General features: G+C 42.0%; 1 protein-coding gene across 1 annotated transcript in view; it reads right to left on the bottom strand.

Annotated features, from left to right (window-relative positions):
• LOC128786268 (gamma-aminobutyric acid receptor subunit rho-2) overlaps positions 1 to 13,918 on the bottom strand; it is a 30,717-nt gene extending 16,799 nt beyond the window's left edge. The window contains exons 1-2 of the mRNA XM_053939427.1: positions 13,791 to 13,918; positions 5,576 to 5,682 (exon numbers count right to left, since the gene is read on the bottom strand). Of these exons, the coding sequence (XP_053795402.1) occupies positions 5,576 to 5,682; positions 13,791 to 13,903 (220 nt within the window). The 5' untranslated portion in view covers positions 13,904 to 13,918. The remainder of the gene's footprint in view (positions 1 to 5,575; positions 5,683 to 13,790) is intronic.
• Between the last annotated feature and the right edge of the window lie 1,912 nt (positions 13,919 to 15,830).

The raw sequence follows: 15,830 nt of genomic DNA, 5'->3' as shown, positions 1-15,830 counted from the left end.
TGTTCCTGCATCAAACACTCAATAATCAGCAGTTATCTCATTGCAAAGACAAAGCCTAAGGTTCTGTCTGGAGCTGACACAAAGCTGTATTAAATCCAAAATAAAGGGTGTTCCACCTTAAGCTGGATGGTCTGGAAAGCTCTTGAGAGAAGAGGTCCAATGCTGGATTAGGTGTCTTTTCTCCAGTTATTCACCAATTTGGGGGATGATAAAACAGTAATTATAATAGAGGGAGGGAGAAATTCTTTGAACACTGGACTCAAATGTTTAGTTCTTAATACAGAAATGTAAAGATGAGTCTGTAAAACCAATTTATCAGCAGAAATATTTGTTCTGCCTTTTTTGGGCAAACTCCTACTACAATCAGCAGGAGTAATCACTGCTTTTTCCTTCTCCCTGCTTCTCACTCAGCACCTGGGGCTGAGGCAATGAGAGAGCACACAAATGTGAATGAGGATCCGCTGAGACACAAAGACACTTTGGAGGAGGTTTAGACAAGAAGCTGGACTGAGCAGGGAAGGGTGAGTGAAGGGCCAGTGCAAATGTTGCTGCTTGTGAGGTAACAACAGGAATCAAATGATCACCAAGTCCTGCTCTCAGCAATGAGCATAAGTGATAATAAGATAATGATAACTGTATATTCACTCAGCCCATCACTCTACAAAACATCAAGATGCATTTTTGTAGAGGTACTTGATGCAGGCAACATTGAAAGTGCATGCAGCTTCTGAAGCAAAGCAGAAGCCCTGTCTAGAAATGTCCTCTTTTAACCACAGAAACAAACCCCGGGTTTCCTTGAAGGTCATGTTGGCTACAGCACATACCACTGAATTAAATGGCTGTTGATCACCCAGAGAGAAATGTCAGGAGAGCTTTGATCTCACTGACCCATGGAGTCAATTAGGAACTGCTAGCTTTTAAATCCTGTCCCTCTGGCAACTGAATGGTTGAACCACAGAGGCTCAGGGTGTTTTGCCAAATTCCTCATCAAATGCCACTAGGGATGAGCAAAAAGACAAAAACCCTCTGTATTGAGAGGGAGCAGAGTATGATGCGGGTGTGAATGTGAAGGAACAAAACAGCTCAGAACTGGTAGACAGAACAATTAACTTTGATTACAGCATTAGATGCAAAAAAGCCCTTATCAACCAGGTTTTCTTTGTCATAAACAATATTTCATCAATAGTCACCTCTTCTTCAGAAGGAGGAAATATAGAAGGATCATCCTAGAGAATTATAAGCAACAAATCTTGAACACATTAACACTGGAGAGATCTCAGAACTCAGGTTCCTCTGTAGGATGTTCACTGCTGGACAGGAAGCGAAATGAAAGCTGGGGATACTGTTGATAAAAGGAAGCAGGGCTAATTTGCTCAGAGCTTGCAATCCAGCAGAGTTTTTCAGATCACACTTTAGAGTCTCTGAAAAGTATCAGCCAAATTAATGGACTTTTTGGGCTGGTTCTGACACAAAGAATCAGCTTGTTTCATTTTGGCTTGTTTCATTTTGCAAAAACTCCAGTTTGAGTATCAAACCCTGCCCCAGATTGAATGGAATGTCTGGCCTTGGACTAACCTCTCCAGGGAACCCAGGAGGTTTCCACAAGCCCCATGCAGGAATGACTTCAGAAGGAGCCCAACATTAAAGCCTGTTACATCCCAGTGTGTCTCCACACCTAAAAACACCAACCAGTGAGCAGCATGAAAGCTTCAAAGTGTGAGTCAGTTCCCAGTCAGAGCTGGGTGCAAACATGGTTTTTATTTCTGAACACTGGAGCAGACTTTGGAGGAGAGGGAAGAGCGTGCTACCGTGAAGACGCCTGGAGTCAGTTTTCCACTCCACCTCTGAGACTAAAGCTTTGTGACATCTCTTTAATTTTTCTCTTTGGCAGTGCTTTCAGAGGCTCATTGTTTCTCTCTGAGACAGTGTCCACTCATCTATCTTTGGAGGAGGGAGGCAGATGAGGGCCCCGAGATAAAAACACGTACATGAGAAACGAGTGGGTTTGAGATTTCTTTACTGACAGGTATCTTGTGCACACCAGAGAGACTGCAAACCCCTGTGGGACCTCTTGGCTGTGGGCAGCTCCCAGGCAGCCAGCAGCAGGACATGCTCATCACCCTCCTCATGACTGCAGGGCTTCGTCCCTCTGCGTCTCATGCACGGCTGCTCATCAGCAGAGAAGCAAGTTCTATTCCAGCCCTTTTCACTAACACTCAGTGAACTACTTGTGCTTTATTCATCCCTCTGTTCATCCACCCTGGCAAAAGCACTGCCCAGAAAGGGCAGCAAGGACCAGCTGACGTTAGGCTACTCGGCTATGAGCAAATATAATAAAAGTAAAGCATTAGGCTGGTCCTCAATAAAGAAGATACAGCTATTTTAAGTATCAACTAAAGCTGCTTATTCACAGGCTCCCTGTAAAATATGAGATGTCATAAATGAAATGCTTAAAATGGGTGTTTAAGGAAAGCAGCAAAACAAACATTTACATAATCTTTAAATATTAATAATAGTAAATAATACCTGAACATCTGCTACCTAGAACAAGGTTACTGACATGGAGATAACTCCCTAAGGGTCAAAAACCCTGCAGTCTCTTTTAACTTATGGAGGCTCTTTGACCATCATCAAAGCAAAAAACTTTGTCATTGCCTCTGTACCCAATTGTCTGTCTCTAATGGGCTGAGCCATGCTTATTGGGCTGTTAATAACACAACTTACACAACATTTTTTGCTTACTTGCTCTTTACAAACATACTTTTTCTTGAAAAGCCCTTCACCTTTCTCTAATATTGTTTTTTGCATTTCACCTTGCACAATCCCAGCCTGCTCTGCCCAGTGGTCACAGCTGTGTTGGGCTGGCAGCTTTCTGACTGTCCTCTGCAGACCAGCAAGTGTCACCGTGGCCACCATAAAACAGCCCAAATCCCATCCCCTTTTTAGCTTAGGGTGGAATTGCAGGCTGGCCCACCAAACTTGGGAGCCATCAGCAGTGCTGGGTTTCTTTTAGTCTTAGTGCCACTCACCATTTACTTATGGCATTATTGTAATTTTCCAGAACTGAGGTGCCTTTCCCACCTGCACGGTAACATCACAGGCCCGGTGCAATGCCACAGAGCTGGAATCTCAGTTCAGAAGGGGTCTTAGGGCAGTGACCAGTTACAGCCACGTGTATCCCACAGGCTCCTTTCTCCACTTTGGCAGTACAAAAGCCTTTCTATCCTCTGCAGGTCAGACCACACCAGTCTGACGCTGCCACAGCGAGAAGCTGGAAGGGCTCGTGGTGCGTAGCAAATCACTGTGACTGCCTGACGAATAACAGTACAGGCAGAACTATGAGGATCACCTCTTGCCAGACTTTTGTTCCCCTTCCTTTATGGTTTTTTTTTCCAATAGGCTTATCATCTGTCACTAAAAACACACCGTGCAAGACTGCAGCTGAGCAAGAACCTGCAGCACCTGCTATCTCTGTGCTTTTGTGTTGGGCTTTCCAAGGCTGGAGCCTCAACAAAAGCTGTTTCCATGCTTTGCTCCTCACCACATGCAATTTCAGTACAACTTTGCTAATACCTTTGTCCCAAGAATCTCTGCAAGTTAAGGAGGTTTTAAGCAAAAATTTTAAAAACCCATCATGTTTTTCCTTTATAAAAAAGGAAACTTCTCAGCAAAGGCTCTTGGGGTATTTCTCAGTTTTATAAATGTTATTCCAAATTTTGGCTCTAGAAAAATCTCGATGTTGTGATGGGAGGTAGCATGGGAAAACAAGGCAAAAAAAAGATTAAAATGTTTTTACTAGAAGAGTATCTGTGTAATTACATGTGTCTGTTTGGTGTGACCTGTGCTCAAATGCATTCTTCAAGGACCCTGTGACACTGATGAAAATAGTTAAATTCAGATCTGTTTCCAGAAATACAGTGCAGTGGTGCCACTGGGTGCCAAACCATCAGCACAACAGAACAAAACCCTGCAGCTTCCCCCCAAAACAGGCATGATGCCCTGACATACATCCAGTTAGGGGGGAAAAAACAAAAAATCACCATGGCTCCCCAGCTGTCTCCAACTGAGTCAAGGTAGGGAGTCCAAATATCCTCCCAGAGAAACCCTATCATTCCATCCATCAGACCAGCAGGTCTTTTGTCCAGAGGACAGATCAGCTGCAGAGAGGACAGATAGCACCTTCAGTTTGTCTGTATCAGGCACTCAGAAGTCAACAGCCAAGCTCAAAAAAAAAAAAAAAAAAAAAAACCCAAAAAAAAAAATCAGAAAACTTAAGCGCATCCTCTGGCCTCATAGCACAGGAGGGCATACCTGGGATTTAGGATTTAGGAAGGCATGTGCACTTTGGTGAATTCGCACTTCTACAGCCAATTCATAAAGAAGCCCAGTGCCTCCAGAGCCAGCTCCCAGACCTCATCCTTGAGCCTCAGCTGCACCAGGGGCTCACTGTGTTCCCACCAGCCCCAGAAAGATCTGCCTATGCTCCACCCAGAGGGCAATTTAAGGCAAACTCTTCAACCCTAGAAGTAGAAGACCAAGTTAAAGCTGATTAGAAAAAAGTTGCCTCCAATGTTTAGGCTGGACTACAACTTGCTGGTAAATAACATTGCAGGGGCAGGGAACACTGGTTATGACAGGTTTTGAACTCTGGAGTATGAAAATATATCTATAAATTGTGAGCAGGGGTCAGCACTGTGGTCTCAGAACGGCACATCCGCACTGAGGGGCAAGAAGCATCTTCTGAGCCACGCCAGGAACGGGCAGGTCTGAGAAGCTCTGTTCTATGGACCAGGTACAAAGGGCACAACACTCGTGAGTCCCCCTGGGCAGGGAGAAGTAGCCCTTCACCCTAGATGGTCAACTGACAAAGGATGCAGCATTAGTCACTCAGTGAAAACTACAGAAAACTCTGTCCTTAGCTCTGGAAGGATTTGGTTATTGATGTAATCAGAAGAGGGATTGCCATACTGGTATTCCAGCAGTTTTTGTTCAGGTACCCTCTTATCTCTGCAGCAGTGAGTCTAGAAAGGTCAGGCAAGCACTTTCCTGTAACTGAGTGGGGCTGAAGGCAGAAGTGAAGTTGGCAGAGGTCTCCCCTCCCACTCTTTTATTTGCTTATGAGAGTTTGAGACAAGAATTTTTTTTTTTTACAAAAGTATTTCATTTTCTCCTAGTAATGGCAGGCTGTGATCCACCCAATGAGTTCTTTACTTTGCAATTTAATCACATCTGCTGAAAAGCTCATTGCAACTTCACAACCGTAAGTGAATATTAAAACCTGCAGCTTGTTCCTGTTCTCAACAGAGTGAAACACTTACTGGGAGGGTCCATCCTGAACTCTGGGGAACGCCAGCCAAAAACAGAGCCAACTGCAGCAACAGTTGTTGGTAACAGAATGTAGGAAATGCACAGAGGGCAAGGAGGCCTCTCTGAATTGGCACCAAGACTTTTCCCTTCACACTGATGCATCTCGGCAGAGGTTTGTTTGCTTGGCTCTTAATTAGATTGTTAATTGGATAACTAGATTATTCTTAATTAGATCAGCACAGAATTAAGAGAACCATTTTATCCTCACCTCCGAAGGCCGGCCGCATGGTGAAGTCGTGTTCATCGACTCTGAGAAGCTGCTCCGTCTTTCCCTTCCTGGCTTTGGTCAAGTCACGATTCTTCTTAAAGATGTGACTGCAAAAGACAGCAAGAGCATGGCTCCGATGTCTCTGTGCCCGAGTGCCACAACTGCCAGCCCAGTTTCAGAGCAGCAGCTTTGCAGGCACAGTCCCAGGGACTGCGGGGAGACTGCCAGCACCAAAACACAGACACGGAGCTGCCTTTCCACAGCATCAGCTCAGACCTTTGTGCCCCACAGGCAGCCCTGCTTCCTCTGCCCTGCCCCAAGGACACGGTGCTCCCTGTGCCCCAGACATCCCAGCTCCAGGAATGAGAGGGCAGAGAGCATCGATGCAGTGAATGCCACAGCTGAGAGCAGGCACCAGAGGAAGCAGCTGGGTGTCCCACGTTACCTGGCCAGGATTTGGCCAGGTACCAAGGCACCACTGTAATGAAAAAATCTCTTTTCCATGCTGGTCACGCAATGTCACACACTACTTGGAAACTGCCCCATTAACTTCACCAGTTCAGTGCCAGCAGTTTGTGTGGACAGAGGGTCTGCTGGCTTTCAGCAACAACAAAAGCAGCCCTTCCTCCCCACAAGAGCAGGAAGAGAGGAGTTTTATCTAACGAAGCCTTCAGTCCCTCACCTCACTTTTCTGAACATTAAGGTAGGAAAAATTCTTACTTTTTATTTGAGATATTGTATGATAACAGTGGAATGAGGATGACAACAAACCCCTGAGAGAAGTGCAAGATAGTCACTAAAATCACATAAGGGGATAACTAACCAGCAGACAAACAAACTGCATGCAGTGCTGGAAGAAAATCCAGATCAGCATCCCTGACTGTTCTCCAGTGGTGCAAGTGGAAGACTTGGACCATTAAAGTCCTTCAATCCCTTGGATCTGGACATAAGAGCTGGCAATGCTGTAAGTACTGCTGCAATTAGCTGGTTTCCAGTAACTTACTAAAAGTAATTGTGATAAATAGAAATAACTTTTTACAAAAGGTTAAGATTCCTTTTCCTGTACGGAATAAATATGACTGAAAATATAGAACAAAAGATCTTGGAGGAAAAATAAAGAGACTACTTAGGCTTAAAGTCTTGGTCAAGAATTCAGAACCTACAAAACAATCACCCCACTCATAAGTATGGGTATGGAAAGGGATGTTCTTAGCTTCATTAAAATATAAAGCACGATAAGTATGAGCCAAAGGGAGCATAAATCACAAATCAGAAGTTTCCCATCAGAGCAGTCAGTTCAGGAAAGAAATGATGAAACCGAAAGGGTGTTGGTAGCTGCTGTTAACATCAATGACCCATTTCCTTACAATAAGGAGGTGAAAAGGAAGTAACAGGATGTAAAATTAATTGTATCAAATAGATGCTTTGAAGGAACATAACCCATCGTACCCTAGGGCACATGCTACATAGGAAGAGTTGGATCTCCCTCAGGTTGTTTTGGGCTCCTGTTTCATTTGGGATGTCAGAGCTTCTCTCCCTGCTGGCTGTGAGAAAGAGCCAGCTGGAGCAAGCACCCTCTCGACAAGGCTTTTATGGTTACTCAAAAGCAGGGGTGTAAAACCAAGCACAACCTATTAATGGGAATGGTTGGAGGCAAAAGCTTGGCTTTTAACTGCTTGCTTCAGGGGGAGGCTTTGTTTCGCTGCAAAGTTAGGGCTGCTGCCAAAGCGCTCCACTTCACCATCCGCTGCACTGTGCCCGACAAGCCGAAAGTCCGGAAAAGGGATCTCCCTGTGTCTGCTTGACTTTAATTGTCAGGGAAAAGCCAGAGTACCAGGGAATGTTCAATCAAGTCTCTCTCCTCAAAGAAGGGGGTAAAAAAGCCCAATTAAAACACTGGATTGCACATTGTACAAGGAATTAATATGAAAAACCCTGGCAGTATTATCTTGCAAATCAATAGGTCAGCCTCACTGAAATGCTACGTTTTGATCAATTATTTAAAAATCATCAAACAGCAAAGAGCATACAGGAGAGCTGCTGAAAACAGTCTGTGGCTACAGAGGTTTAGAGAGCTGGCTGGGGACATGGATACTGTCTTAGGAAGAAAAGAGGTTTTCAGGCACATCCTGAACCAGGGGTTGCATTTAATAACCATCATTTAATCATCAGTTCGTGCCCAATCCTTCAGGTATTATGACGGCCAATTCAGGTTTTACAGAAAGAGCTCTGACAGTCCCTTTTTAATCAATTTAATCCATTTACAATGTTTTTGTATTGAAATATTTTTAATGACAGGAAGTCTACACAGCCTTTAAAATTTATTTAAATAGACTACTTTTGTCTATTTAATCTAATTCAAGACCAAGTTTGTTTGAAAAAGAAAAAAATTCTTTATAATAGTGTTTAACAATAATTGTGCTGTGTCTTCTGCCCCTCTCTGGCAGTCCCCCATGCTGTTTGGCATAGGGACCATCTCGTTACCTGCAGCAAAGCTGCCAGTGCTCTCGTGGAGCTGAAGGGTGCTCTGAACACTGCCGCCCGCAGGGTGCCTGTACTGACAATCTGATCACCAGTATCTCATAAATCCTCCCTGATGTACTTATGGTCTTTAGCATTTCTGGTTATAGATTTGTTAGGGTTTCTTTCAGCTTTATGCATTCTCTGCAATTCACCATTATTCATTTAAATCCACCCATCTCCCTTTGTCTTTTTTTTTGCCATATTTTTCATATATAATTTTATTGCTGTTTATATTTCATTCAAGGGGCATGAATTTGATAAATCTGACTTCTGTGAAGAATTGTTTATGTTTAAAGAGAAGGCAACAGATAGCTCATTGAGCTTCTGTAAAGCTTCTGTATTATTGCCCTCATTTTTTAAAACATATTTTCCTTTTCAGTCACTTTTACTCAGAATTGTTTCAATTGCATAAAATAGATGCTTTTTCTATTGCCAAATATATCAAAGATAATTAATTCTTGATGACATGAGAAATTACAGATAACAGCTCAGCAGGATTCAAAAAAGAGCAGGTGTCTTCGCAGACATTCAGACCTTTCCAGCCAGATGAAGAACTTTCAGACTGGAAACTGCCTCGTGCTGTAGGGCATGAGGCAATGGCTAAGTGCAGAGCCTGAAAGGAACCATGGTCTCCATCCTGAGTGTGGCACAGCTGTTGGCAGCCAGAGTCTGGCAGGTTTCTGCACCTTCCCCTGCAGAATTCAGGACGGATTTTGGTCACAAGATGGTACCACGTTCATGGGGCCTTGGTTCCAATTACATATGGGGATGTAGAGAAGTATTTTTACAGTTTCAGTGAAAATCTTACCACTCTTCAGTATATTCTCTGGCAGGGGGAAATAATCCCAAAATGCATTAGGTGAAGGCATCATTCACTTTGTGCAGCAGCCATAGCAAGCTGGAGGAGATGCACACTGTGTAAACCCAGCACCAAGGAAGGTACAAGGCCTCCTGTTTTTCTAACCACCAGAGCATGTGACTGCTGCAACACAAAGGGGTAGAAGCTAAATTAAAAAGAGAAGCTACAAGAACAGTTTATGAATGTCATAATGATTAGCTTACTCCTAGATGAGAATTCCAAATTTATTATCACCACTGTGTTATGAGTGTATCTTTAATCTTAATATGCATGGATCACATGGGATTAGATATGGTTGAGAAATTTCTGACAAACTGGGAACATCAAGATACTCGATTTTGGTGAAGTCTCTTTCCAATGCCTGTCAGGGCCACCAATTCAAGTGCTTTAGGAGCCCCAGCTGCCCAGGAAGGCCTGGCATCTCCACAAGATAGAGCCCCAGGGAAGAGGCACTCTGTTGCCCTAGCTCTGGATGTAACATGCCTCACACTTACTCATCTGTGGGCTTATGCTGGGAGCAGGAAGGAAAGGAAAGTGACTTTCCTTGCCATATTTCTAGAAAAACTAAATCTGACTCTGGAAAAGGATGGACACAAACTCAAAGGGTGTGCACAATCACTGCTGTCACACACATTCTCTCCCTGTTTTTTTTTTTCACATTGCTCTTTGGCCCTGGCTGATGCTGCAGTGTTGGGAAAAAAATCTTCAGTAGGCATCAAACCCTGCACCAGAGGTTCAACAGTGCCCTGGAGTTGTGCCCCAGGTTAGACATACACCTGTAAAAAATGGCTATCACATTTCAATCACTGAAGCACTAACAAACTCCACGTTTTTTGAGAAATCCCCAATAGAGCAAAGAGGATCTGTGAGGGCTGAGAGGTACCACAGGCTAGAGGATGTGTCTGCAGTATCCAGTTGAAAAATGGGGAAAAATGCAGCTCCACAAGGCAAGGGAGGGAAGTTGCTGCTGGCAGCAGCAGTTTCAGCAGGGATCACCAGACTGCTTGCTCCAGTGGAATGCTGTTTGGAAAAACAGTTTGTGTGCTGAGCCTCGTGCTGCTGTGTCCTGGTGATTGCCTTCTGCTTCTGGGTCCCAACCTAAGGCTGGCATGTAGCATGCCCTGAAAATGGCATCTCTAAAGAGATTCTTCAAAGGACTGACCACTTCCAAAAACCTTGGCAGGAAGTTGTTAGCTAAGAACAGGCCAAAGCCACTTCTGTATCAGAGACAGTTTTTTCTGCTGTTGAAGTACATGAAGTACATGGCTGGTAGGAGAGAGGAACAGGCAGACTCAGAGTAGGGTGGGCACAGGTCACTGGAAACATGGTATTCACTGGCACAACAGAGATGCTAAATGACTCCTGAGTTCTCAGTTTATGCAGAGCAATAGACATTACCAGAAGCATTATCAGCAATTTTTACAGAGCAGTAAATATTAACAAAACCACTAATTTTTAGAGTTTCTTTTTGTCTTTTGGAAATTTTGTCCAGCTGGATAATCTAGCAGGATTGCCAGCATTTGTTAACTATTTCTGAGAGGCAGCCACTGCTGAGCTACTGAAGAGTACCCAAAACCATTTCAAAAACTCAGTGCTGGACATTCCAGCAGCACTTGTTTGGCACTTGGTAAGGCTCTGAGGAAGATGCAAGCACAGCTACATACACTGTACAGCCAGTACTACCCTCAGCAAGTCTGACCTGCCCAGCATGAGCCCAAACTGTGTACACAGCCCTCTGGAAAATGCCAGCTATCTACACAGCAACATAGACCATCTGACACACACACCTGCACCTTTCCACATTTACACTGTTTCCTTCAGCACCGGGCTGCTCTTTCTCTGTGTAAATTTATTCTCTGGTGTGCAGGTAAGGCTGGGGCAAACATGCCCTGTCCAGCAGCCACCCGGGAGATTCCAACAAAAGGTTCTACTTCGTGATTCATTCATCACTTGAATTCCCATAACAAAATGAAATGCAAAATTTTTTAACCAACAATGCTGTTACAGTTCTAGAGCCCTGAGTTTCATGCACCATTTGTACATCTTGCACATCAGCAAGAACACCCTCAGCTTCATAGAAACAAGTATCACTGATATCCTTCACTTTCTCAATATAAGTGGCAGGGGCTGTACACCATGGAAAATGTGAAAAACTACTATTAAAGTATGAAGCCAGGAGCTGCTACTGGATGAGCACACACCAATTTCCTACACAAGGCCTGGGCTCTCCAGAGCATAGCATGAGGCAATCTCGGGCAACAGTCAGGGCAGTGATGCACACAGGCAGTTGTTTCTTTCTCTTGTACCTCAGTCTGTAGGAGGAGAGATGTGTTATCAGTAAGGGGGGATGCAGGAGTAAGAGAATTAAATGCAAGGCAGTTTCTAATCAAGCAAGGATTATCCATTCAGCATGTTGAGCAAGGCACTGCTCATGGAAAAAACCAATGTGTTACAAGGTATTAACACAAACAACCAGGAGTAATTAAGGATGCACAGACAACTTAACCTGGCAATTCTTAATTTGGCTTCCTAACCTGACTTTCCCCATGTTCCTTTCCCACTTAGGCACAGGCTCAACAACATCTCCATAGAATGGTGGCAGAGAGCTGTCCCAGAACTCGCAGCCACACCCAGAGCTCTGCAGGGAAGGACCTCTGCACCCCGGGAGCCTCTGTGCAATGTCCAAGTGAGAAACTACAGCACCGAAGGAGTTCTGCACCTGCAAACCCAAGCAATAGTCTTGAAGTCCACATAAGATCTTTAGATCAGGCTGATTTATCACCTTAGTGGACACAAAATATCAAACTTACCAACTGTAAGGTTGGTAATTCCCCAATATAGGAATAAATTTTCTTTAATAAGAAATGTGTACTGTAAAATTTACTTTGTTTCTTATAGTAAGTCAGCAAGAGAAATATTAAGCAGAAAATGTGATGAAATAATTTAAAAGATAATTCTTTTAATTTCTCTTACATGACTAGGAAACCAGCCTAGGAACTAGTTTTAGTTTCCTTTTACTAATTATTTTACTAATTTAGTAATTTACTATTCATTGTTGTTTTAGGGACAACTAATTTTTTCTACATAATTGATAAAGAATATTCAATTTAAAATAAATATAATTGAATACTGAAATATAAGAAATTGAAATATAATTGAATAGGAAAATTAAAATATTAATGACACTGCTCCATACACATCTTTTTGTTGCAACATTGCAGAATTCTCTGTATTTAAAATGTCATTCTCATTTAACAAATGAGAATCCCTCATCCCTCCAACCTGATTTTATAAATAACTACATTGCATAGGAATTGTATATGTGTGTGTGTGTATATATATGCCATATAGTTCCTCAGATCCTACTTAGATGGAAAATTGTTCATTTCAATCATTACACCACAGAATACTAAATAGTATTGTTATTCTTTGTAGTGTATTTATAAAAATAATTTTAGAAGTGCTTTGACTTCCACTCTGTTACAACTCACGAAAATATCAGCACTACAGAACTTTTCTCTGAGTTCAAATAAAGTACAAAACTTTTAAAGCAGGGAAGTTTTCACTTCAGGGCAAATTGATATTTAAAGAAGGATTTACACTATTTTATGACTTCAAAGTATGCAATCTTTACTACACAGAAAGGTTTGCAAGGAAGTGCTACTGTTCAATCCCCCACATTCCTCAGAATACAGACTTTGGAATATTTTCAGAGTTCAATGAAAGATCTCATTCAATAATTGAGTTTCTGTGAACATCAGTGGTAAAATTTCAGTTGTCTATAGGATTTCAGGATGAGGCCCTGGCTGTTTCAGCTTTTTAACATTTATATCACTAAAAGCATATGCCACTGTATTTCTTCAATAAGTAGTGTAAATCTGATAGCATATTATGTTTTATTTGCTTCCAATTTATCATGTTTCTTTTCAAAACATTCAAGTAACAACACTCCCTATAAAAGTGTTGAATGACAAACCAAAAAGTCCACAAAAATAAATGAAAATTTGGAAGTTTACAGCCACATTGAAACCATTTAATAAGATGGATTAACCCAATTTTATTTTTGAGCCCTTCAAACAATGAATAGTCTTGTAAGATATAATTGCCACTGGATGATATAACCACAAAAAAGGATAACATACTTCAGACTGTCTGGCAGGTTTGGAAGATTATCTTTTCTAACGTAAACCTCTAGACAAATCTCAGCAGTGGTAAATCTAATAAACTTTACTAAGACCTTTAACTCGTTCTTGTGCTTTCACTTAACTTTAAAATACATTTTTTTAAGCTTCCATGTACTTCTTCAAAAAATATTTTTAATTTTACAATCCCTGGCTAACTTCCAGGATTTAATTTGTTATCAATTACTACAACGTGTGCTAACTAACATCCCCATCTCTAATTGTCAGAGCATAATGGGCAATTCCAAGTGAACATAAGTAACACAGACATTGCAGCAAGCAGGTGAATAATCTGCCCTGAAACAGTGCTGAAACATTAAACAGTTTGGCACATTTGACCATCTCTGTTAACTGCAACTCCTCTGAATTCCCTCAGAAATTTTCATGTATGGCTAAGAATAATTTTACCACAATCCATGCTGAAGCAGTGAACTCAGCAAAACCTGCCTCACTCACAGTTAATCAAGGTTAGCCATAGTATTGTCCACTTACCCATAAAACTGATTATACTACCAGAGACTGTTATAAAAACATTATTTGTTTGCACACACAATACACATGAAGACATTGACAGAGTAGGTTTTTATATTCCTGTAGTAATGTATTTGTAACACTGCAGGAAAAGATACAGACATGGTTTAGTAACCCTTACCTTGCCCTCTGCACATCCAGATGGGTCGTCCACCTCCTCCTCCTGTGCTTCCTGCTTTCCACAAGAAGAGCTAAGCAGAAGATTAATAAAAGGAGTTTTGTGAAATAAGGCATCTTGCTGGAAATGGGAGCCGGGCACTCTGCACTCCAGTGACCTCCTGTCGTACAAGTCCCCCCGGGCTTAAACATTGAATCAACTCTAATTCTGGCCCGTCGCCTTGCTCGGCGAGCAGCGGCAGAAACGCCGCGTCCCCGGCGTGATGCATTCGACAGGCTCTCGGCGGCTTCGCACTCAGCGCTTTTCCCTCATCACCGTTAATGATTGGCCATTACTCACCAAGTTTGCCTCACTGAACATTGCCGCTGGGTCCTAAAGGATACTTACTAAAGCCATTATATAAAAACCTGCAATTCTGCACGCCGGCTTTTTGCTCAATCCCCTAATCTCAGTGCTATCCTCCTGCCAGACTGTAAAACCCGGCTGTCCCTTTTCATTAGGCTTTCTACATGTTTTGACCCTCTGTACGGCATCTTTTTCAACTGGTAACTGTGCCTGTGCCACCTTTCAGACGTGTATCTCATTGTAAAATGCACCTATTTTAATGGATTTAGGGCAGTAGAGGCTTTATTTTCTGACTCTTCATGTTGTTGACGACAGAATATGAGATACTTCCTCTGAAAAAGCTGACTTTATTTACTGTTAACTTAAAAGGCAAATAAAAACAGTAACTCCCAACTTATGCATGCAATTGCTTTTACATAAACCAAGTCACCATTATTTATTTTTTTTTTCCAAAAGGCATTTGCATAATCAGGCACTTTTAACTTTTATCAAAGGAGATCTAAACTAAAATTAAAAGCAGCTATTTCTTTAATCACACTGACGAGGCTATTTCCAAAAATCCATTCAAGGCTTATTTCCTCACAGGGCAATGCTGATTTGGCCTCTCTGTGCAGCAGCGGGCTGTGCTGACAGCAGCCAGAGCGTGGTACAGGGGCAGAAGTCTGCTTGGCACAGCAGGGATTCTGCAGGACAAGAAAAGCACATTGAGAGCAGAGACTGCAGAGGAGCAAGCGGCCCAAAAGCCAGCAGAACCGTCTCGAGGGTCAGAGCTCTTCCAGAACTCTCCTCTGTCAGCCCACGTTTGCAGACTTGAATGGGGATACAAGCACCACACCAACAAGGCAACACGGCTTCCATTTTAGAGGCTACAGGTTCTGAACAGGTTTTTTGTGTGGGTTTTCTTGGGGGTAAATTTGTGTATTGGTTTTTGCTTGTTTTTATTTAATTTCTAATGAAATAAGACAAATTAGGTAAAAAGATGTTGATTAATATATTGACATCAAATTGGTCTGCAGCAGAAAGTCTAACTGCTGAACAAATACGTATTTTTTTTATCTGAACTTCTTATAAAAGTTATTTTTTTTAATCTTTTTTTTTCCATTATACCTGCAAATAAGATTACCAACAATACAGAGAAACGCTAAAACACTCAGATTTTGGGAGTTTTTGAAATTTACACATCTCCCTTAGACACAAAATGGGTTTTCCTTATTTTAGAAGTTGTTATAGCTACTTTAATGTTGCAATACAGTAATATATACTATAGTTGATAAAATTCAGGAAAGCTCTAGCTAGCTTGATAAATACTTGCTGAAAACCAGGATGAGAATCTCACTTAATTCAGTGCTATTATGTTTGACAGCAACAAAATGAAAGCTAGCTAAACTTCCTTGTCTTTGAGATAAGCATGCTGAACAGTAATTTGAACAATAATACAAGAGGAAGATTATCCCACTTTCTTCTACTTCAGTATTTAAATAGTCAAAGACAAAACTTCTCAAAACCCTAACAACCGCAGGTCTACTGCTTGTTTATGCCTTTTCACGTATTCATGAATATTACCAGGGACTTAGAATAAGTAGATCTCTGGGTCCAAAATATTGATTTTAGGTTAAAAAAAATTAAAAAACCAAACACATTGAAAAACCCCTGTAAAAAAACAAAGAAAAAAACCCAACCAACCAACCAACCAACAGA

The sequence above is a fragment of the Vidua chalybeata genome, chromosome 3, assembly GCF_026979565.1.
Source record: "Vidua chalybeata isolate OUT-0048 chromosome 3, bVidCha1 merged haplotype, whole genome shotgun sequence".
In the NCBI taxonomy this organism is placed as follows: domain Eukaryota; kingdom Metazoa; phylum Chordata; class Aves; order Passeriformes; family Viduidae; genus Vidua; species Vidua chalybeata.
This window is presented reverse-complemented; position numbering and strand designations above follow the sequence as displayed.